The 25,011-nt window shown below is 46.5% G+C and overlaps 1 protein-coding gene across 3 annotated transcripts in view; it reads right to left on the bottom strand.

Moving 5' to 3' along the window:
* Mtmr12 (myotubularin related protein 12) overlaps positions 1-11,465 on the bottom strand; it is a 75,055-nt gene extending 63,590 nt beyond the window's left edge. The window contains exon 1 of one of the 3 annotated variants that reach the window (XM_036207077.1): positions 11,417-11,465. Coding sequence is in view for 1 of the 3 variants with exons in the window: in XM_036207075.1 (XP_036062968.1) it covers positions 11,137-11,217 (81 nt within the window). In the remaining 2 variants the exon portion in view is untranslated. The other 2 variants (XM_036207075.1, XM_036207076.1) reach the window with 2 other exon arrangements.
* Positions 11,466-25,011: the final 13,546 nt, after the last annotated feature.

Raw genomic sequence — 25,011 nt, 5'->3', positions numbered from 1 at the left:
AAATCCCACTGTATGACTGACCTTTCCAAGTCCCACACAGCCTTCACATAAGCCGGTTGCTGTGTGAAGAACCTCCTCTGCTGTGGGCATTCTGGGCATGCCTCCCTCTTAGGCACGCAGCTCCTACCTCTGTCCTTTAGAGCCATCTGGAGACCTGCTGTCCCGCCAACACAGTGTGGAGCTCCCACATACACGGTTGCTTTGGGTTCCTAATTTTAACCAGTGTGAGCAATGGGGAGTACACAAAGATGGTGAACAAATAATTTTCCAGTTCTAGCTGTTATTAATAATAAGAGCATCTATAAGCTGTTGGGCATCCACCACAAGGCCAGTATGGAGCAGAATACTCAACATCTATTTCTTCTTATCCCCAAAATAAGCCTGAGGGAAGATATCTATCCAAGTCACAGGAGAGGAGAAGAAGAGGCAGAAAGGTGAAGTCCATGTCTAAAGTCCCATCGAGTGACTGGTCCAGATCCAGAAACCTCTAGGATCATAGGTTGAAGCTCTTCTGTGATACCATGGCACCTTCTTCCCATCCCCAAATTCCTATCACTAGTTTACTCAGTGGCAACCTTACCCATAACACTTTGACAGACTTCCGGGCACCTCACAGTACCACTGCCTTCTATCTGCCACATACTGACTGGCATACTGAGTCACGACATACTTAGGCACAACACCCAGGGGGCACGGGGTTTCTCTCATCTACTCAGCAGGTAGAAAACTATGATGATTAAGAACAAAAAGGCAGCTGGGCGGTGGTGGCACACACCTTTAATCCCAACACTTGAGAGGCAGAGGCAGGCCTGAGTTCGAGGCCAGTCTGATCTATAGAGTGAGTTCAGGGCTGCACAGAGAAACCCTGTCTTGAAAATAAACACAACAAAACAAACAAAACAAAACAAAAAAGAGAGGAGAGGAGGGGAAGCGAGGGAAGGGGAGGGGAGGAGAGGGGAGAAGAGGAAAAAGGAAAGGAAAGGAAAGGAAAGGAAAGGGGAAGGGAAAGGAATGGAAAGGGGAAGGGAAAGAGGAAGGGAAAAAGGAAAGGAAAGGGGAAGGGAAAGGGAAGGGAAGGGGAGGGGAGGAGAGGAGAGGAAAGAAAAAAGAAAAAAGTGGATTTATTTTTTTCAGGCTGTTCTCAGATTTTTGCTTTGTACTGCTTTGTTTTGCTTTGTTTTTTAAAACACGAACTTACTATGTAGCAAAGACTGGCCTTGAACTCGCTGTATAATCTTCATGAGCTGCCCTCCTCTTGCCTTCCTTATTAAGGCTTGAGCCACAGCACCACGACCTTGGGGTTTTTTAAACTCCTAGCAAAGGCAAATCTCAACACCCTGCAGGTCAGGCCCACTGTCTGAAACAGAAGCTGGTAACCTGACCTTAGAGAAAGGCAGGCAGGCCACTTCTAGCCAGAGCCTCATTGCCTTCACCCACACTTAAGCCCTGATATCTGGGCTCCCTTCACCAAAAGTAAGCAACAGAGGAGGTAAAGGCCACCTGTGAAAGGCTACCTACCAACCCAGGTGATCCAAGATGGACACAAGAGACAGACCGGTATTATCTGTGCTACTGGAATAACTGTAAGCCCGAACAGCACAGTCTTATAAATGCCTTTGAACTAAACAGAAGTCATTTTATTTTGCTAAACTAATTGTAACTTCATTTGCTTCACTCATACCTTAAATGAGTCACTGGACACATGTGATAAATGGACAAAATTTGGCCTTTGACAGAAAGGCCTGATAGCAATGAGCAGAGGAAAAGTCAGTCTATACCACACAATGAAACCAGCAAAATGCCAAAGGCCAATGTTAATAAGGGAAAACGCTGACGACTGTGTTCTCATTAGGTCAGAATTTTAATATAATCAAATCACTCTCAAATATATAAAGGAACAAAAAAAAAGGAAAAGAAACTTTTAGAGATAGTGAAAAAAACTCCAACAGTTACCACAGTGAACTTTCCTGTCATGGCACCATGGCAACCACCACAACAATACACTCCACTTATTAACACCTTGGCCAGAAAGAGTTCTGTCCTCTAAGATGAGTGAGCAAACACTGTATGGAACACCCCAGTGGCTGAATAATATTGACGACAATGACGATGATCATGATCATGATGATATAATAAAACATATACTTATTGAAGGCTATGTGCCAAGAATTCCACCCAGGCCTCCCCAAGAGCAGTCAAGAGTTAATGGTCATGAACTGTCACAGACCTATGGTGTAAGAAGGGTGTTACTATCATGCCAGTGATCCAGCTGGAGAACAAGAGAGGGTAAAGGAGCTGGCCTCTCCTGCTAGCAGCAGAGCACTGACAAGCTTTTGCTTTCTGTAGTAATGTGTCACAAGGTGTGCAGGGATGGGGTGGGCTCTGGTGGCCTTCCACCTCATTTCTCTGTCTTCTTCCCAAAGCAACAGAAGACTAGAAGTTAAAAGATTATCTAGTTCAAAGCCAGACATGGCCTTCCAGCCCCTTGGAGGCTAATACAGGAGGATCACCAAGGGTTTGAGGCCAGCCTGGGATACCCAGTTTGTTCCAGTTCAAATCTTGGCCAAAATATAACATGCATGAACAACTAAAAATAAAATATCAGGGCTGGAGAGATGGCTCAGTGGTTAAGAGCACCAACTGCTCTTCTTAAGGACCTGAGTTCCATTCCCAGCACCCACATCAGGTGGATTACAACTGCCTGTAACCCCAGCTCTAGGGGGAAATAACCTCTGACCTCTGTGGAAATACCTACACACATATAGATAATTAAAATAGATCTTTAAAAATAAAATCCATTTTGCAGGGCATGGTGGTGTGCAGCTAGCCCTTGGGAAATAGACAGGAAGATCTCTGTGAGTTCAAGGCTAGCCTGGTCTATACAGTAACACCCTATCTCAAATAAAAATAAATAAAATCTTTTTTTTTTTTTTTTTTTTTTTTTGAGACAGGGTCTCACTATGTAGCCCTGGCTGGTCCAGAACTATGTATACAGACCAGATCCGCCTCCAAGCCACAGAGATCCACCTGCCTCTGCCTCAGAACTCAGCTGGCTAAAATAAATCTTAAAACAACAACAAAGTAACCACATGCACCAGCCGTGAACACCTACCTCTGCTATTTCCTAGACCCCACAGAAGTCCCCAGGTGCCACCTTGAGCTGCCTTGAGCATAAATAAGCCCAATAAAGTGAAGCATGCAGCTGCAAAGGCTGCAAACCTACCGATGGGAGACAAGGGCAATTTCCTGCTGTTAAAACAGCTTGTACATACCTACGAATATGGCGCAGCACCATCTTCAAAGTTGACAACCACATGCAGCCCAGAAAGTTTACCACATCTGCATTACAACCACAGACACACAAATGCACACCCACATCTGCATTACAACCACAGACACACACATGCACACGTGTACACACAGACAAGGCCTGGACAGACTCCTGAGTGGAATCACTACTTTATTTGTGGTACCATGACTACGGGTAATCTATCTTATTTTTCTAACTTCCAAACTGTAACTTTGTTACACTGCTTTTATCATAGTCAGATATATGCATAGTAAGATATATGTGATTATTTGTTTGTTTTATTTAAAGGGGAAAAGCAATCTGCCTGAAAACCAGATTCTTTCTGAAACCACTTGTCACATGGGATGATTCCATGCAGAACAGTCAGGAGCCTCCAACATCCTGCTGAGGACATGCAGAAAAGAATAACCGCTTTAACCTTATAACCATGAGCATCCCGCATCCTAAGGTTCTGACAGAGCCCTGCTGGTTAGACTTTGTTCTTTTGGTGCTGGGATCGAACCCTGGCCCTTGTTCATCTACCATTGACAGAGCTTCACTGCAGCCCTGGCGTTACACTGGAGATGGCCGGAGGGTGTAAAGGACATTCTGACTTTAAGGGGATGGCAGCATGCAGCAGCTGTTTGGTCAGAATGCAGGAAGTACTGCTTGGCAGAGCCTTCGGATGCACCATCTGCAAGTTGTATGGTGTTGGATCTAACCCAGGGAGATGCCACAGGAAACACATGGAGGAGAAAAAAAAAAAAAGCAGAAGCTTGGACAGATCATCAAACTAAAGCCACAGCTAAGAAAGTGATTATTTTAGGAAGAACTTTTAATGTCCTTCTATGGCCTATTAAATCACTATCAGCAACTGCCAACTTCAAGGTAATTTGGTGGGGACAATGAGGATACAACTCAGTGCTAGAGTGATTGCCTAACACATGCAGGCCTTGGGTTCAATCCCCAGCCCAATTAATTAATTATAATAAATAAACATTTGCTAAGGAAGGGGGACCGGACTATATATTTTAATATCGCCATTAACAGAAGAAAAGCAGTGTGTTTCATACATAGATGGCAAGTACTGAATGCATTAAAAGCCAGAGGGGGCCAGGCAGTGGTGGCACATGGCTTTAATCCCAGCCTGGCAGAGCCAGGCGGATCTCAGTGAGTTCGAGGCCAGCCTGGTCTACAGAGCGAGATCCAGGACAGGCTCCAAAGCTACAGAGAAACCCTGTCTAAAAAAAACCAAAATCAACAAACAAACAAAAAACAGAGGGGGGTTGGGATTTAGATTTAGCTCAGTGGTAGAGCGCTTGCCTAGCAAGTACAAGGCCCTGGGTTCGATCCTCAGCTCAAAAAAAACAAAACAAAAAACAGAGGGAAAAGTTTCTATGTTTAAAAAAAAAAAGTTGAAAATGGAAAAAAGCTATGGAGTTATAGATTTAGGGGGGGGGGGGGGCAGGATCATCAAGATGGCTTTGTGAGCAACTGTACTTGCCTCCAAGCCTGATAGCATGAGTTCAATTCCTGGGCCTACACTGTGGAAGGAGAAAATCAACTCCTCAAAGTTGCCTTCTATTCACATGTTGGGGTGTGCACATGAGTGCCTATGTGTGTGCATGCACTAAATTTTAAATGTAAAAACAAAAAAAAAAAGTAGTGCATCTAAGCCTAGTGCCCGCCATCCTAGCACTTGGGAGGATGAGGCAGATGTATCTCTGAGTTTGAGGCCACCCTGAACTACAGAGCGAGTTTCAGGATAGCCAGGTTACAGAGAGAAACCCTGTCCCCCAAAAAGCAACAACAAACAAAACAAACAAACAAAAAAAAACCCCACAAAAACCATGCAAAAAAAAAAAAAAAAAAAAAAAAGTAATATATCTAAACTTTGCCTTTAAAAGTATTTTTACTACCAGGCAGAATGTCTGTTTTAGGATAAGCTAATTTCTTCATTATAGTATTTATCCATCAAAGTCATTCAAGTAAGTGATCCGTCTGCCCATGGTAGTGTACATCTGTAATCCTAGCACTCACTCAGGAGGTTAAGGCAGGACGATCTTGATTTCCAAGCTAACCTGGTCTACATGGAGTTCAAGGCTAGCTGGAACTACATAGGTAGACACTGTCTCAAAATATACATAAAGCAAAATGTTTTAAGTTTCATGGTGTCTCTTTTGTAGACCACTAAAGCCTCACTGGATGCCTGGTACATACAGGAGATGCTGAGCAAACATCTACTGACCTGGAAAACGAGGCCTCTAGAGACCAGAATAGCCAAGAGGTCCCTGTACCTGCTCAGTAAGTCTCAGACCAGCTTCAACTGTCATGGAAAGACACCAGTGAGAAAGCACAGTAGTACATCACAGCCAGATGTGGACAAGTTTGTTCTGCTAATGAAAATTCCCTGAATTCAGCTAGGCGGTGGTGGTGCATGCCTCTAGTCCTAGCACCTGGGAGGCAGAGAGGCAGGCTGCCCTCAATGAGTTCAAGGTCAGCCTGGTCTACAGAGCCAGTTGTTCCAGGGCAGCCAGGTCTGTTATACAGAGAAACTGTCTTAGAAGAGAGAGAGAGAGAGAGAGCGAGAGCGAGAGCGAGAGAGAGAGAGAGAGAGAGAGAGAGGAGGAGAGAGGAGGAGGAGGAGGAGGAGGAGGAGGAGGAGGAGGAAGAGAGGGAGGGAGGAAGGGAGGAGGGAGGGAGTTAGTTCCCCAATCCACAAAAATAAGAAGAAAGAGAATGAGAGACAGAATCAGATCATCCCAGCTTAAATACTGTATGATAGGATCAAACTGTTAAAATACAGGATCATAGGTTCACTTCTCACCAAAGAAATGGTCCTAAGTAAGGACTAGGAAATATGCATTTGTTTCCCTGGGGGAAATGAGAAAAGGAACAGTTCTTACAACTTTAAAAACGTCCGTTTCCATCTCCAGCTCTCTTGTTAGCTTTCTCCCTGTCTGAGTGTGTCTGCTGCTGTGATGAAACACTTTGACCAAAAGCAGATAGAGGAAGAAAGGCACGCTTCCAGGTCACAATCCACCACCCAGGGAACTCCACTGAGGAGTGCTGCTTCTTGGCTTGTTCCTAATGGCTTGCTCAGCCTACTTTCTTACACCACTCAAGGCCAGGCCAAACCTTTCCTGAGTTCCTGTGGGCCTGGCTCGGCCCTGTCACTGCTGGCTCCTTAGGAGACAGTTCTTTGTTCAGCCATCCTGCTGTGCCCATATGCAGGAAGGAGCATTTAACCTTGCAGAGCCTCAGTTTACACCTCTGTAAAATGGAGGACAAATTATGTTTTCTTCCCAATCTAAAAAATCCACAAAATGTTACTGGTACTATTACTAGTGTATCCAAATCAAACACTGAGTAAACTCCAGGAGCAAGTACATTTTAACCATATTTGGAATGCCATGTAAAAGTGGGTGTGTGTGGCAGTACCGTAAGCGCTAACTTTTTCCAGGTCGGTTTTAAAGAACACATAAGCAGGACGGAACTGTCTAGTTAGTGCCCTATCACAATGGGGGCGCTTCTGTCCAACTGGATCTTCCTCCTAGTACTGTCTAGTTGTCCTTTCCGCACAGGCTTCCAGGCCCAGTCACTGACCATATCTAATCACTGAAAATGACCAGAAGGGCAGGGGAAATGACTCAGCAAAGAATACCTGTTGCTCCTGCAGAAGGCCTGGATTTGGTTCCCAGCACCCACATGGTGACTCATAACAGTCTGTAACTCCAGTTCCAGGGGATCAGATGACCTCTTTAGACTCCCGTGGGCACCAGGGAAACATGTGGTACATATTCAGGGAAAACACTCACACACATAAAATAAATCTTTTTTTTTTTTAATGCCAAGGTAGCTTAGCAAAGAGCTGGCAAATTTGAAGAATCAGAACTGTCTGTCAGTCAGCATCAGTTTCCAAGTACAGAATCATCCCGTCTGAGATCAGCTACTTCAGCTATTTGCATTACCCGGCCTCTCCCATCGCTGTGTCTCCACCGAAGAACAAGGGCCTAACTGTCGCTTAACCACTGATGTGGAGAGATGTTTACAACATGCATTTTTGGTGAAAAAGGCAGCTGAGAATATGACTGGTAATATTAATTCCATTCTAGTAAGCCCCACCCACACCCACACACGTGTCTAATAGGAGGCATTACAAGTTAGCAAGTTTGTCATGTTTCAGTTAGAGAGAGAGAGTGTGTGTGTGTGTGTGCATGTGTGGGTGCACACACACATGCCACAGTGTGGAAGTGGAAGGGCAACTGGTAGAAAATGGGTCTCTCCTTCCACATCATTTGGGCTCCATGGATTGAACTCAAGTTCTGGGGCTTGGCAGCAAGGTCCTTTACCCACCGCACCACCGCCTCAGCACAAATTTATTACGTGGGTGGCTAGCACCAAATCCAGACTTGTTTTTTTTAAGATTTGTTTTAATTTCTCCGTGTGTGTGTGTGTGTGTGTGTGTGTGTGTGTGTGTGTGTGTGTGTGAATGTTTGCCACAAGTGTTGTGAGGTGCCACTGTTGGTGCTGAGAACCAAACTCGGGTCCTCTGTAAGACCTAACAAGCAGCACAAGTTTCTAATGTCTACTTAATGTTTTGCGTAACTTCATCTGACTTTTCTACAGTGAACACTTTTGGATCCTGACATTATACTTCAAACAGGTGTCCATTCTCACATGAAAAGTGGTTTTGTACTCAAAGTATCAGCAGATGCGTCCCTGGAACATAGCTCAACGTGTCTGCTGCACACTGCCAGACACCCTGTGCATCCTGTGCCTGAGGCTGGGCTAGGGTAGGGGTGCTGAGATGTTTCTAGGCATCAGCTATCAAGTAGCAAGGTGGTCCCAGATTCCTGTCTCCTGGACACCTCAACTTTCACAACCACTAGCTCCCCACTCACTAGTAACCCTCTGAAGAGATTACAAAACATGACCAAAGGTCCTAGGCTAAGGTTCAGGATTTTACCTGCCACACTCACTGGGAGAATCAATGACAAAACCACTCAGTTACTTTGGCAAATATCCAAAAGCTGGAGTTAACTATTACCCTGCACTTTAGGGTATCCAATGTGAGGTCCAATATCCACTTTGGACCACCAAGAGAGGGGAGAAAAGATCATGTTTAACAACTTCATCTTCAAATACTTTAACAAACGCTTTTGAATAGAAAGTGCTAACCCAGCCAGGTGGTGATGGTGCACGCCTTTAATCCCAGCACTCCGGGAAGCAGAGAAAGGGGATCTCTTTGAGTTCGAGGCCAGCCTGGTCCACAGAGTGAGATCCAAGACAGACACCAAAGCTACACAGAGAAACCTTCTCGAAAAAAAAAAAAAAAAAAAAAGAAAGAAAGAAAGAAAGAAAGAAAAGAAAAGAAAGTGCTGACCCTTGACCCTTGATAGATTATTCTGGCTTACTGAAGCAAGTTCCACGATCTGATCCAGACTTATCACCAGGATCAGGCATCATACACTACAAGGTGTAAAGGTTCTGACAACTTAGTCACCCCTCAACAAGGAAGCATCTGAGAAACTACAAGTTTACCAGGAAAGGCTGGTACGAAGAAAGAGGTGATGGGCTGGGATGTGGCTCAGTGGTAGACACTTATTTATCCAGTGGAGGCCCTGGATTCTCTCTCCAGAACTGCACAAAGGAAAAAAAGTAATACCAGATGGGATGGGGCCTCTTCAGAGTGGTGTGGTTCAGGGTGGTACAGCTAAAGACCAAAATTAAAATACACACATCCCCTCGGGACAGACAAGGAACACAGACAGTAAAGAAGAAGGGGGTAAAAATAGTGGGTGCCAGTCTTCATAAGTGTTTTGAGGCTCCCACTGGGTAAACCAAGAGTATCAGACTCAGGGTTCTGGGCCACATGAGCAACACTCTCCGGGCTGCTCATCCGTTTCTGGTAGCATGATGGCTAAGCTATCTACTTCTAAATAGACTGCTTTCTCACCTCCTCCTACCATTATCTTTTAATAAACCATGCCCAGTAGAGTTGAAAACATCATCAGCACCACCAACTACACCAAAGGCTCACAGCATCCTCACAGCACTGTTTTAAATGCAAAAACACAAAGTGCCTTCTAAAAAGACTCAAACTGTGACCACAGTGAGCTGAACCACTCACCACCTTTCCGACCACCCCTCAGAAGAAACATAGTGGAGCCTGTGGGCAAAGAGCGCACTTTCAGATGAAGGATTTGAGCATCCCTGAACTCTGGCCACACTTCAGAAGACTTCCCCGCTTGCCGTTAACTCTCACAAAACAAGAAAGGTTCAAATCGGTTACCTTTCAACTAGGGTGCTATCAAAGAGAAGACAATGAGCAACTGACCACATTGCCTCTAGGGAGAGGCTGGTGAAAATGTAAGATGACCCTGCCTCGCTATCAAGTTCTGACAGAGGAAGTGGTTTTTATTTGAAAATTAAGACTAAAAATAGGACCCATTTTAATACTCTCCACTGGATGTCTTGATTTCAAGACACATGCAAAGGCTGCAAGGCCTCAGGTCTCTGACTTTACATCCCTGCCCACCTGTTTTCCACCTTAACAGGAGTGAAAAGTAGGAAGACACTAGGAGGCACTGAATTTGGCAAAGCATCTACCCGCATACTGCTGCTGATCTAATTGCAGAAGTTGGGCACGATTGTACTGCCTTTAGTCCCAGCACTCAGGAGGCAGAGGCAGGCAGGTTGATGTGATTTCGAGGTCAGCCTGGTCTACATAATTGAGTTCCAGGGCAGCCAAGCCTAAGTAATAGAGAGACCTTGTCTCCAATAAACAAACAAAATTGCAGAAGCAGGAAAACAAAAAAACAAAACAAAACAACAACAACAAAAAAACACACAACCATCACAAATCCAAAGTGAGAAGGTGTCTATTCAAAGATAAAGAAGCCCCAGAAGTCTTCAACATGGCTAGGAGTTCTGATCTCTCCAACCCCCCTCCCTGTGTCTTCTCATCCGGAAACACTGTCAAAGGGCAGCCTTCCCTGGGCGGTCCAAGACGCCTTACCTAGACCACTCTTCCCAGGTACCTAACATCTTCCCAGTCTTGACTGAAATATCACCTTTGCAAGAGTGAAAGGATGCCTCCCCCCCCCCCCCCGCGCCCATTATCTTCTAAATACCATACAATTAACTTATGTATACCGTTTACTCTGTTTCTCTTTTTACGTAAGCTCCCGGGGAACACGATCTTTGTTCTGTTCACTGATACTCATCACGAGCGTTCAGGATCGTACCTGGCACACAGTAGGCGCTCGCAAAGTATTTCCCGAATAAATGCACTTCTTGACTAAAACTGCACAGATTGGAAGGGGTGAGATGAAACGGGAAGAAGCGGGAGAAGGATTCTCTGGGGAGAGACGGAAAGAGGCCAGGGCCGACCCACATTCCCTACAGCAGCGCGGGCGGGAGGCAGTGCATGCACCACGTCCCGCCAGCGGCATCAAATGGCACTGAAGGCAGCAGGGTCGGCGACAGAGGAGCTCTCAAAATTCACCGAGAAAGTCCAGGGCAAGAGCATACCCACCAGGCTGCGGGCTGCTGAAGGAACCCTTCAGGGGTCCCGATCCGCAGCCCGTCTGCTCCCCTCCCCTCCGGATACCTGGGGCGCCCCGGCCGCAGGACCTCCCGGACTCCGGCTCCCGCCCATAGGCGCGGAAACGAGATCCAGGGCCCTGCCCCAGCACCTGCACGGCCAGCCGCGAGGGTCCGGGCCGCGGCCCGCCCGGAGGCCCCAGGGCGTCCTGCCGCTCCGCCCCGCCCGGCACCCGGGCAGGAAGCGCCCCTACCCCGGCCGCTCCACCCGCCACCACGCTCGCCCGGCGCTCTCTCACCTCGGGGCGCACGTACGATACGAAGGAAGGCTTGGGCGCCTTGGTGCCGCCGCCACCGCCGACTCCCCCTTTCCCCAGCATTCCCCCGCCTTGCGAAGCAGCGACGTGCGGCAGCAGAGGCGGCGGCTCAGGCTCGGGCTCCGGCAGCGGCGGCGGCCACCAGCACCAGCGGCCGGGGCTCCGCCCATCCCTAGGGCCGCGGCGGCCGCGGTACCGCCCGCATCCGGCTCCGCCGCTGACACCGTTCGCCCCGCCCAGGCCGCGCGCCCCGCCTACCGACCTGGGACACGCCCACTGCCGCTCCCTCGCTTCGCAGGCTGCGAGATCCCGCCCACAGCCCCGGGGCAGGCCACGCCCACTGTCTTGTAAGCCCCAGCGTCTGAGCCGGACTCCTGGCGGGCTCCGGTCGGCTGTCGGAGGCAGAGCCCGCCCCCGGGCGTCCTCTGATTGGCTCGGGGCACTACCTGAAGAGATATTTGCTCTAGCCAATCGTGAGAGCGTTCTCTCCGGACTTCCCCACGATTGGATAGCGAGAATGTCGCCGTTTGTCCAATGATCCTGCGGTCACTAAGTTGTTGCAAACCCCTTTGCACTATTTATTTGCCTGCAGCTTTGAAATTAAGCAGCCGAAAGCTTGCGGAACAGAACCCCTTCCTAGAGCTTCAAGTCCACATCGACGACGTTCAGACTTTTAACTTTAGACGAAAGAGAGACACAGAGCAGACAGGAACTACGTAGTAGACTGAAGTGACCATAAAATGTTTTATCAACTTCAAACTTTTGTTCGTTGCTTTGTTTCTAACTGGTAAGAACAAAAGCCCTCAAGACTTACCTAGTCTCTCATGTTATCGACCAACCTCTCATTTTACGCCAAGACTGCATATAGAGCGCGCGCACACACACACACACACACAATTCATTTAAATTCCACCTTCGGGACACTTGCCTCCCGTGAGCAAGACCAAAGTGAATTCTACTTCTGAAGTATTGCCTTAGGCAGAAGAATAAGACTGGATGCAGCTCGCTAGAAGTTCTATATACTGGGACAAGCCAATAAATATTTGCAGATAAGTTTTCAAGCACCAGGCACCTTGCTGTGCGTTAGCAGCTTGTTTTGTTTTGTTTGTTTGTTTGTTTGTTTGTTTGTTTGTTTTAATCCCAACTGAGTACTACTCCTTCCCAAAGCTCTTTGATACAAAATATAAGTGCACACCTCATCGCAGCACCCGGGAGGCCAGACAAGAAGATCGTGAATTGGGACCTGAAGGAAGTTTCAGGTCAACCCAGGCTTCAAATAAAACCATCTCAAAAACTAGCAAAAGATTAACTGAGATCCTCCAGGCTGGTTCCCAGGAAGAAGTCTAGGGGCCTCCGCTTCAGTTGCCAGACAAGTTCTGTTGCTTTTATTTTCAACACCTGGCCCAATCCGTGAACAGAAACGCTGACTTTTGATGGAAATTTACCAAGCGAATGTCCCTCCCTTCAGGCCAACATGCGTTAGATATTACTTTATTACCCTGATCTTTAGTATCTGCTGATGGTCAAGCCCAGTGGTAATATGATTCTGGAAACTTGACACTGTCTCTGGATCTACACACTTCCCGGGGATTAAAGCCAACAAATCAGAGTTTTTAAATACCAAAAAGCCAGCTGGTTTGCCATTTTCTGAATGTGCCCCTGCCTTTTGCCTCCCCCTCACCACTTCATATGTTAGAGTGTAATACCATGTGATACTGTTCAGAAATGGTGCTTGGAGAGGGTGATTACATCTTGAGGGAATGCCCTTGTAAGAGAGATCAAAGGGCTCTGGCTAGCCTTCCCCCTTGAGGGCTCAGCAAGAATGTATCGTTGTTGACCAGGGCCACCCTTCCTAACTCAGAATCTACTGATGCCTTGTCCTGGACTTCCCTAGCCTCCAGAACAAGAATATAGAAGCAATATTCTATATCTATAAATTACCAACTGTAAGGTATTCTGTTACAGCAGCAGGCTTAGACTCATACATGCTTCTAGAGTCAGTTTTCACTCACTAATAAACACTGGGTTTTAAGTTGTGTGTGTGTGTGTGTGTGTGTGTGTGTGTGTGTGTGTGTGTGTGTGTATTCCCGGTGCCTGGAGTTACAGATAGTTATTAAGATACCCAATGTTGGCGCTAGGAACCAGATTCAGGTCAAGAGCAAATGCTCCTAATGCCTTAGCCATCTCTCCAGCGCTGATGGATCACCTTGATTGGCAAGTCAGTGGAATCTGGAATGAACTACAGACACACCTATGGGCAGGTCTTTGAGGGTATTTCCAGGGAGGCTTGAGAGAGAGAAGTCATTGCTCAAGAATAGGCTGACCTCCTAGCAGGTGGCCCCAATAGAAGCATCCTGAGAACATCAGTGCAGCTCCCTGCCTGTCTTGATTCCGACTGGAGGGTGTGCCTGCCTTCACTTCTGTGACTGTTGTCATCATGCACTGACATCAGACTCCAGCCTGGACCTGTGGCTCCCCAGGAATCTCTCAGGTCTTCGCACACAGCCCATATTGGCTGTAAACTTTTGCTGGGGGATGTCTTTCTGTACACTGTGAATATATGTTGTTCCCATATTTAATAAATAAGCTGCTTTGGCCTATGACAAGGCAGCTTAAAGGCAGGTGGGAAACAAGGGGAGAGATGGGAAATAGAAAGGCAGAATGAGAGAGACGCCAGCCTGCTGCCCAAGGAGCAACATGCCAGCAGACTGGTAACGCCACAGCCATGTGGCAAACCATAGATTAATAGAAATGGGTTACTTTAAGATGATAGGGCTAGCTAGCAAGAAACTTAAACCATTAGCCATACAATTTGTAATTAATAAAAGCCTGAGTGATTATTTTATAAACAGCTGCGGGACTGTGGGGCTGGGTGGGACCAGAGAAACTTCCAGCTACAAGCCTTCCTGGTAAATTCTCTTTATAGTATACTAGATCCCCTTTCTAGTCCTATCGGTTCTGCTCATCTAGCCTTACCTAGCACACGTACTTCCTTTAATTAAGGAACAGTAAGAAAGGAAATGAGAGAGGAAAGAAACAAAAAGCAGTTTTTATCTTGCCCTTACGGTTTCCCAGCTATTGGCCTAGGTTTAATCTTTAGGGTGAGGGTCAAATCTCATGAGAAGAGTCATTCCCACTGACCGAAAAGCCCATCCTACTGAGGGCGAACTATTCTCTATCTATTGGTAAACATCTGGGCCAGAAGAGATGGCTCAGCAGTTAAGAGCACTTGCTGCTCTTCCAGAGGACCAGCACTTACATGGCATCTCCCAACCATCTGTAACTCCAGTTCCAGGGGATCCATTTGCATTTTCTGGCCATATAGGGCACAAGCACACGTGTGCTTTCCATGAAAATGTTTTACACACAGAGGTAAAACATTCGTAGACAATAAAAATTAATTTTTTAAAAGAACACACAGATGGTAGCTTGGAGACTTTGAAATGTTTCTGTTTACATATAAGAGTTAGAGGCTTAACCCTTTCTCCTCATGTTGTCCTAATTCCTCAGTGAATTCTACACAGGAATAAATCATAGCTTGCCTAGCAATGGACACTCGACACATGTCCCTCCCACATGAGACAACCTTGACTGTAGCACACAGCTCTATGATGCTTAGCCATTGACATTTCTTCCTCTCTGGGGTTACTTGATGCAGTCTGTACCTCTCACTCATCTTGACTTAACAGGTGCTTCACACACAGTAGGAATTCAATAAATATTTGCACTTGAGTGGGTGAAGTAGCTTTGTGTGAACAACAGAGATGAGTAAGCAAGGAAATAACATATACAAACGTTTCAAGAACTAAAGCGTGTGTGAGAGAGATTTCTGTATATACATGTATGTAGAGGTCAGGAGTCATCTTGGGTGTTTTTTGTTGGGCACCACCCACCTTGTTTTGCAAGATGGCGTCTATCACCGGCCTGGTGCTTGACAAGTAGGCTAGGCTGGCTGGCCAGCCAACGAGTCCTAGCGTTCTACCTGTCCCCACCTCTTCAGCGCTGGGATCACAAGTGCCTGGCTTTGTTTGTTGTTATTGTTTTTGGTTTTGCTTTTTTTTTTTTAAACATGTGCTCCTAACAGTAATTTCTCCAACTGAACCAACATACCAGCCTTATGCCTGTATTACTTAGTGGCCACTATCCATATTTCAACTTCACTAAGTAGTCTGGTGTCTTCAGACTTCTTTCTTTATCCTGGAGGTGGAGGCAGGAGGATCATGAATTTGAAGCCAGCTGTGTTACATAGACAGACAGAAGCGCACACACACACACACACAAACACACACACACACACACACACACACACAGTAGGTAGCCATCCCAGCCTTGGCCTGGAAGTTCCAACCACCATTGAGGCTTCGGTAATGGTCATGCCCACAAGGCAGGGCTGAGAGAGGATGCTGAAGACCCAGGATCGAGAGGAGAGGCCTCTCTTGGTTCCGGGACCCTGGACGCTGGAGGTAGACTGAGTAGAATTCTCCAGAGAACACCGCCGGACTGCGCCATACCTTTCCCAGACCTTGCAACCTATCCCTTCATTTGTAAGTTACCCCACAAAATAAACCTCCCTTTTAACTACGTGGAGTGGCCTTAATAATTTCACCAATACACACACACACACACACACACACACACACACACACACACACAGCGGGAGCGGGGAGGTCCTTAGCCTCTTGCTACAACCAAGAGTCTTTCTACTCTCCTCTGATATGATGAGGAACAGACCTAGCCTAAGAAGCATTTGGCAGTTGGGCAGTGGTGGCACACACCTTTAATCCCAGCACTTGGAATGCTGAGGCAGGCAGATCTCTGTAAGTTTGAGGCCAGCCTGGGCTACAAAGTGAGTTCCAGGACAGCCAGGGCTACATAGTGAAACCATGTCAGGGGAGGGTTGGGGAGAAGAAGAGGAAGAAGAAGCAGCAGCAATTGGCTTTTTCATCTTGAGGTATTGTAATGAACATAGTAAAAAAAAAAAAAAAAATGCAGGCTGGAGAGATGGCTCAGCAGTTAAGAGCACTGGCTGCTCTTCCAGAGGTCTTGAGTTCAATTCCCAGCAACCACATGGTGGCTCACAACCATCTGTAATGAGATCTGGCATGTAGGCAGAACACTGTATACATAATACACAATAAATAAATCTTTTAAAAAATGCCTTTTAGTCAAGTAAAAATAGCTTAGCCAGGGGCCCCACTACACCCTAGGCTGCAGATAACCAGAGCCCAGTGACACTGCTCACTCAAGATAACCAGACACAGTCCTAGTATGCCATGATGCCCACTGGATACTACACAAGCAGAGACCAAGAGTAATGCTTTGCACTGCCCATCTGCACCATCTTCATCTGCCTTGTGGCTGGAGAATCTCCCCCAGGATTCTGCCCCTAGAATGAGAGACTTCTGGGAAAGACTGGACCTGACCTTCAGCTAAGATATGTCTCACAGGTGAGCAGCCTCAGGAGATAGGCTTTTAGGAGTTAGGAATTTAATGTGTGAACCTAGTGTGATGACCCTTAGCATGATAAAATATAACTTGTTATACTAACTACTTGTATCTACCTTCATGCTCATGACAGGTATCAATACAGGACAGCCTGATGGAAATTTTTAATTTTTTAAAATGTCTTCTGTCCTATTGTTTAGGCTGGCCTCAAACTCCTTGGCTCAGCTTAAGCAATCCTCAGCCACCAACTTCTGCAGTAGCTTAGACTACAATAAGGGACCATCACATTCAGTTTATTTATCCACTTACTATTTATTTAGTTTTACGCTCACAAAATATGCAATCTAGGGGCTGGATAGATGGCTCAATGGTTAAGAGTACTGACTGCTCTTTCAAAGGACCCAGGTTCAATTCTCAGCACCTATGTGGCAGCTCACAACTGTCTGCAACTCCAGTTGCAGGAGACCCTGTGGTGGTATTGTGTTCCCCGAACTATTGTGCACCCTAATAAACTTATCTGAGGTCAGAGACAGAACAGCCACAATATTAAACATAGAGGTTAGGCAGTGGTGGCACACACCTTTAATCCTAACATTCCAGAGGTAGAAATCCATCTGTTCAAGGATACAGCCAAGCGTGGTGACTTTTGCCTTTAATCCCAGGGAGTGATGGTAGAAAGCAGAAAGGTATATAAGGCGTGAAGACCAGAAACTAGAAGCATTTGGCTGGTTAAGCTTTTAGGCTTTGGAGCAGCACAGTTCAGCTGAGACCCATTCGGATGAGGACACAGAAGCTTCCAGTCTGAGGAAACAAGACCAGCTGAGGAACTGGTGAGGTGAGGAAGCTGTGGCTTGCTCTGCTTCTCTGATCTTCCAGCATTCACCACAATAACTGGCCTCAGGTTTGATTTTATTAATAAGACCATTTAAGATTCCTGCTACAGGACCCAAGACCTTCACACAGACAAAACACCAATGCACATAAAATAAAAATTAAAAAAGAAATGTGTATGTATATACACACACACACACACACACACACACACACACACACACACACACACGATCTAAGCTGGTCATATTGTTAGAAACTTAGTGAGCCTTTATTGTATACTACCTTTTTTTTAAGTCAATGGCTTATTTGTTTTACTTATTAAAGATTGACCAGTGGTCCATTGTGACTCACTCCAGCCTGTCTAGTCCAGAAGATTCTTAAGAACAGTATGCTCTTCGTCTCCTTCCCAACAAGACCAACAACACTAATCACTGAGTGCTACACAAATCCACAGCAAGATTCAGAGGCACGGGGGTTCTCACTGGCTGTGGATGTGAGGATAAATTGAAGAGGCAGGGGGATGGCAATTCTACAATCCTTATTAAAAATTGTCTTGAGTGTAAGCATTACAGCTCAGCTCAGATGGAAAAGTATCCTGGCAGTCAGGAGTCAAGGCATACCACAAAGTCACACTGTAGGGCCAATGAAAAGAACACCCTGGCCCTGAGACCAGAGCTAAGGAAACACACCCTGCTCCTAACCAACTCAGGACTTGAAATCTAACCAGTTCCTGAGCATGAAAACCAACCAGTCCCTGAGCACAAAAGCCAACCAATCTCTGAACTTGTCCCAAGCTCAGGAATTGAGATCCTACCAATGCTCACCCTAGAAAGCCCTGCCCATAAGAAACCCTATATAAAGCCCTGCACCTGGTCAGCTTGGGGCTCCCTTTTTCCACCCTGGCAGAGGCAGCCACTCTCTTGGATTCCCTCCCTCCCAAAAAATGTCTTGAGTGAGCTTTGTTGTAATGACTTTCTTTCACTGTAGCAGGGCAGAGCTGCAAAGACTTTTGCTGGAGCAGAGCAGAGCTGTAACACTTCTGAGCAAATCTGTAACAACCTTAATGGGGAAACCCTCCCCTGCTGGAGTTACACTTGCATTAGGGAAACCTCCCAGATCAAGGACTGTAACACTTTGCAGGGGAAACTGTCCCCCACCTGAACAGAGCTGTAACACTTCTGTTGGGACAACTTTCCCTTCAGAGCTGTAGGTATTCCTTGGCTTCCAACTGCCAGGATACCTTTTCCTTCAGAGCTTCAACACTTACACACAGGGCACAACAAACTCACACAAGAGATTTATTGGAAGGGAAAAACCTAGAAGGGGGCTGCTTCTGCTTGGGTGAGAAACAGCAGAGAACTGAGCAGAAGGCAGGCTTATATAGAGTTTCTTGGGGTGGGGGTTATGGGGGGATGACACACTTTTCAGGGTGAAGCTTCCAGGGTGGAGATTGGTGGGATTTCAAGGCCACAGATCAGAGTTTTTACTCTGTAGGGTGGGGGCAGGGCCCAGCAGTTATGGCAGAGTTCTGTGGGTGGAACCTGGTAGTTGGAGGTCTTCGGGGAAAGGGTCTGGCCCCTCGTGTGGCTTGATAGGCTTACACTGAGGAGCTGGGGGAGATGGCTCAGCAGTTAAAAGAGCGTTGCTGCTCTTGTGGAGGACCAGTGTTTGGTTCCCAATGCCCTTGTTGGGCGGCTTACAGTAGCCTACAACTCCAGCTCTGGGGACTCCAACACTCTCTTCTGGCCTCCATGAATACCTGCACACACAGACACACACACACACACACACACACACACACACAAATAATAAATATTTTAAAAATTGTCTCAAGAATTTCTATTCTAAAAGTTTGTCTTAAATGATAATTAATAAATGTATCCCACAGACAATCATGTTTGAAATGACATATAAGCATGTTTACTAACCACATTTTTTTTCTGTCTGAGGTTTTGTTATGTTGTGTTTTGGTTTGAGACAGGGTCTCAAATAACTCAAGCCAACTTCATAGTCCGAGGGCTGGTCTTCTGCTTCCACTTACCAAATGCTGGGATTACCACCACACCCAGCTACTAACTGCACGTGTGTGTGTGTGTGTGTGTGTGTGTGTGTGTGTGTGTAAAACACTGGGTTAGAAATATCGTCAATGTTCACTAATAGGGGTGAGTCAAGTAAATTATAGGGTATCCATGTAATTGGACACGATACAGCCATAAAAAAGAATGAGGAAACATTTTAGGTAGCTGCTGTGCAGTTTGGTGGTTAAAGGAGCCAGACAACCTGCCTTCAAATTCTGCCTACGTGTGCAATCATTTCTCTACGATCGTGTCTCCTTGTGTAGTTCAGGCTGATTATGAACTTACTATTGTAGTTCAGTCTGGCCTTGAACTTGGAATCCTCATGCCTCACCTCTTCAGCTCTGGGATCACTGAAGAGTCCAGTCATATGAATGGAACTCTTTTTGGATAGATACAAGGGGAACTGTGGCACTGGTTGTTCGTATAAAGGGAAACTGGGCATTTAGAGAAGCATTTTTAAGAGTTTTCTGTACATTCCTCTTTCTCGCTTTAAATTCTGAACCATGAGGGTTATCAGCTAGCCTTAACAATAGGTAAATTAGGGCTGGAGAGATGGCTCAGAGGTTAAGAGCACTGACTGCTCTTCCAGAGGTCCTGAGTTCAATTCCCAGCAACTACTACATGGTGGCTCACAACCATCTATAATGAGATCTGGTGCTCTCTTCTGGCCTGCAGTCATACATGCTGTATACATAATAAATAAATAAATCATTAAAAAAATAGGTAAATTAAGAAGCTGTTGTACTATTTCAACATACCTTTTTTAAAGGGTGACAGTCTCAGTGGGTATACAAACCACACTTTTGTTTGTTTGTTTATTTTGTTTCTCAAGATAGGGTTTCTCTGTGTAGCTTTGGCACCTTTCCTGGAGCTGGCCTCAAATTCACAGAGAGCCTTCTGGCTCTGCCTCCCAAGTGCTGGGATTAAAGGCATGTGCCACTACCACCTGGCTCAAACCACATTTTTTTAAAATTTTTTTTTTGCCAGAGCTGAGGACCGAATCCAGGGCCTTGTGCTTGCTAGGCAAGCACTCTACCACTGAGCTAAATCCCTGACCCCCTCAAACCACACTTAAGAGCAGGCCCCATGCTCAGTAATAGATGGCCAACACAAAACAAATTCACTGGCATTTTTGGTGGGCTTTTTTAAAAAAATGTTTCATTTGCCTCATAATGCTTTGTCTGGGGGCTTTTTCTCGATAGGTCCTTTGCTTATCTGTTATAGTTTCCAATTTTTTATTTCTATGGAATTTCTGTGTGCACAAATGTGTGTGTTTTCGAATCTATATGTATTGTCTATTGGCTTTTTTTTTTTTTTTTGGCTCTTTTCTTTTCTGTTCTTTTATCTGTTCTGTCCTATTCTAGTTTGTTTGCTTTTTCCCCCCTGAGACAGGGTTTCTCTGTGTGGCTTTGCGCCTGTCCTGGAGCTCACTCTGTAGCCCAAGCTGGCCTCGAACTCACAGAGATCCACCTGGCTCTGCCTCCCGAGCGCTGGGATTAAAGGCGTGTGTCACCACCACCCAGCAGTTTGTTGGTTTTTATTTTATCTTCTTTTTCCCCTTTTCCTTTTCTTTCTTCTTTTTTTAGATGCCTGTTTGTTTTCTAGTGGGGTAGAGAAAAAAGAGTGTGATTTTGGGAGAGTGAGGAGGTGGGGGGATCTGGGAGGAGTTGCTGGAGGGGAAACAACCAAAATATATTGTGTGAAAAGTATCTATTTTCAATAAGAGATAAAAGGGTGACAGTCGCATAACATTAGCCATTTTATAGTGAGTAATTCAAATAATTTGGACTTACATAAAAAACAAGTGCCTTAGTGTAGACACTTTTACTGGTACACATTAACACAGGAGATCAGGAGGAAAATCGGGAGTTGAAGGTCTCTTGGCTGCATTGTGAGTTCCAGCCAAAGGTAGTCCACTACCTGAAACAGCATCCCCTCAGAACCAACCAACCAGCCAAATCAACAACAAAGACAGAAGAAAGCCTCACTGCTTTCTGCCTCTGCTTGTCTTGACCTAGCTCCCCAAATCCTACCCAACAAATCCGATCCCAGCATCAACAGGACTTGGGACAGCTTCCTTAGAGATGCTGCAGAGATAGACTCCCGTAATTCTTTTCGTTTTCTTTTCTTTTCTTTTTCTTTTTTTGTTTTGTTCTGTTTTGTTTTAGAGACAGGGTTTCTCTGTGTAGCTTTGCGCCTTTCCTGGATCTCACTCTGTAGCCCAGGCTGGCCTTGAACTCACAGAGATCTGCCTGGCTCTGCCTCCCGAGTGCTGGGATTAAAGGCGTGCGCCCCACCGCCCGGCTCCTCCTGTAGTTCTAAGCACCTCAGCTGTGCAGCCAGCGCCTCGTCCTATCCACTTACGTTTGTCTTACTATTTAGAATAAGTCCTTTCATCCTCCTGAGGTGGCCTAGGAGCTCCTCTAGGACCTCGGTACTCCTGTTTTCTTTCTCCTCCCGCTTCTTCCTCTCCCTGACCCTCCATTTCTTCAACAGAGTCTTGCTATGTAGCCCTGGACCGCCTGGAATGCACCACTTAGGCTGGCTAGCCTCAAACTTGCAGACCATCCTCAGGCTTCAGCTTCCTGCATGCAGCCCTGCTGGCTTTCAGGATCCATCCATTCCTCAGTGTTTTGAATAGTCCGTGGGATGCCTTTAAAACAATGACCTATGGATGCTTCGGGATGAGGAAACGCCGCCCTCTACAGGACTGTTTAAAAAGTGGTCTGCCCCAGGCTTGGCCATAGGACGACATAAGCTAACCTTCCCAGACCTACCTCTGTCCTTTGTGATGTCCTTGGGAAAGTTTTGTCTCCATCCTCGCCCCAGGACCCCATGATGGTGGCTGGCATAAGAGTCACAGGAAAGCACTTCAGGCAGCTTCCATCTGGCCACCCCCAGGCCAGGGTTGGAATGCTGTAGTGTAGGTACCCCAAGGTGAGAGTGGGAAGGAATGAGTGGAGTCCATGGGGTGAGGGAGGAGCATGCCCACTGAATGTCCTTTAAGAAAAAAAAAAAGTCGTTTTATGAGTTGAGGGATATCAAATCAGTGTTAGGTGGGTACCCAAGGGTGAGAGGGGTCCAGAAGTCCAGGCCATTAGGTGGAAGGAGGGGGTCCTGGTCTACAAATGACTGTAGGATTTCTCAGGAGGGAGTGGTAAATGTTGAAGTAAAATGTTGTGGGTTTTTCATGCTTTAATTTGAGGGACAGGGAGTGATGAATCACACCAGTTAGTCTGACCCCGTGGGAGTGAGGCTCTCCAGGGAGCACTCCCATCTGAGGAGCTGGGCTGCTCTAATTCTGTGCGGCCTGTTTTAGTGCCTGTTCATCGATACCCTCGGGCACCCATCTCCTGCTCCTGTTTGCTCCACTGGGGTCTAGCCAGGTTCTCCTAGGAAGTCTCCCTCTTGCCTCTGCTTTCATCTGGGGGTGGGGAGGGAATCAGTGGCATTGAAAGTGGCTGATTGCTTTGTTATGGGTTTGAGTTGCATTTGGCTATAAAACAAATCTTATTGGAAAAATATGTGGAGAACAAGGAAATGAGCGGCCCCTTCCCCAATGTTCAAATATGTCCCAATTGGTCTCTGGTCTGGTTTGTAGAGATTCTGTTAGTTGAATGCATTGGAGGAGAATGGCTTTTGGGTTGTACCAGCTTAGTTGGCACTGTTAACCAACTGTTGCAGGCTCTGCAAATAAAAGTGATCTTGAACCCCCCCCCCCAAAAAAAAGTGGTCTGCTAAATCTGGTAGACTGGATCAGGTCCTGTTGGTTGCCCACCCCTACTCCCTCCGTCCCACGGTACCTCCTCTGAAACACATCTGAAACTTGGAGTACATACTCAGCCTAGGTCAGGACATCGCAGGAGTTACAGAACTGAGCACTCTCTGTCCCAGCTTTCAGAGAAGGGTATCACAAAGGCTGGCGGCGTCGATTAGTAGGCACAAAGTCCTGAGTGTGACTCCCAGCACCACATAAACCAGGCATGACGGTGCAAGCTTGGTCAGCTCGAGGTCCGAGGCCATACATGAGACCTTGTCTCAAAAACAAAGGCTCAGAGGTTGAGAACACTTGCCAAGAGATCGTGAGAACTGGCTAAGTGTCCTGGCACCTACATACGGGGCCAGGGTGGTGGAGACAGGAGGATCACTGGGACTGGCTGGCTTCCAACTTAGCTGAGGAAACTTGGCCCTGGGTTTTCTCCACCAAAAAGGAACAGGCAGAGATCCTTAGAAAAGGACACCCAGCCGGGGCTGGTGGCACACACCTGTAATGCCAGCACTTGGGAGGCACAAACAGAAGGATCTCTGCGCGTTTGAGACCAGCCTGGTCTACAGAGTGAGGTGCAGGACAGGCACCAAAACTACACGGAGAAACCCTGTCTTGAAGGGGAAAAAAATATCTCTTGACTCCTAGGATAATAGAACTCAAGACCCTGCATCTATTCCAGAGATGATCTCCAGGAAGAAGGAGGGGGCTTATTGATGTCTCAAATGATGAAATGTCACACAATTTAATGCTTTTATATGTCATCCAATTATATGAATGCTGTATAGCGCAAGATAAAAATAAATTGTAGTCAGAAATTTGACTGGTCCTGCCTTGCCCAGCAGTCGGTACAAATCTCTCCTCCCTACGGTCCCACAGCCACTTATAAAATAATTACCCAAAGGCTTATATTAATTACAAACTATATGGCTTATGGCCCCAGCTTCTTGCTAGCTAGTTCTTTCACCTTGAATTAACCCATTCCTATTCATCTATATGTTGCCACGTGCCCATGACGTCATCAATCTGCTGGCATCTTGTTGCCCCTTCAGCAGTGGCTCTCATCTCTTCTGACCTGGCCCTTCTTCTCTCTGTACCTCTGCTTGGATTTCCTGCCTGGCTGTAAGCTTCACCACTACTGCCCTGCCTTTCTCCCCAAATTTGTCTGAGAACAGTGGGAGGGCCGCTGGGGCTTGGAGTTTAAAGATCTTAGTAGAAAGCATTGGCAGCTGTAGGGTCAAGAGAACCTTCTCAGATAAAATGTCACATGTCTCCTTGACTCCTGGGGATTTGATCTTTGCTCAACATGCAGTCGGGCCTGTTTTGAGCTTGGCTCACCATCCCACTTCTGACAACTTGGTAGACTTCTTGTTCAGGCTGCTGTAGAAGAATCCAGAGGTTGGGAACACCCTTGTACCCCCATTTCATGTAAGAAACAGTCATCTATCCCAAGGTTTAAAATGCAGTTTGGGGCAGTTGGAGGTAAGTCTGTTTTACCGGGCAGGGAACACTGGGAGTCACAGAGCTGGGATGCAACTACTCCGTGTTTTTAACACCGTAGCTTTTCTGCTGGAGGCCTGTTAACGATCAGCCATTTCCTGGCTCCTTCCCTTCCTCCAGAACACTGGCCTCTATTCACCATTCATCCACCTGGGCTCAGGAACATGTTCTCAGGGCAGCCAAGGAAAGCAGGCAATACCAGACTCTGCAAATAACTCTCACAGGCTTTGGAAA

The sequence above is a fragment of the Onychomys torridus genome, chromosome 15 (genome assembly GCF_903995425.1).
Source record: "Onychomys torridus chromosome 15, mOncTor1.1, whole genome shotgun sequence".
Lineage (NCBI taxonomy): Eukaryota > Metazoa > Chordata > Mammalia > Rodentia > Cricetidae > Onychomys > Onychomys torridus.
Note: the sequence above shows the minus strand (reverse complement) of the source record. Positions and strands in the feature narration are given on the sequence as shown.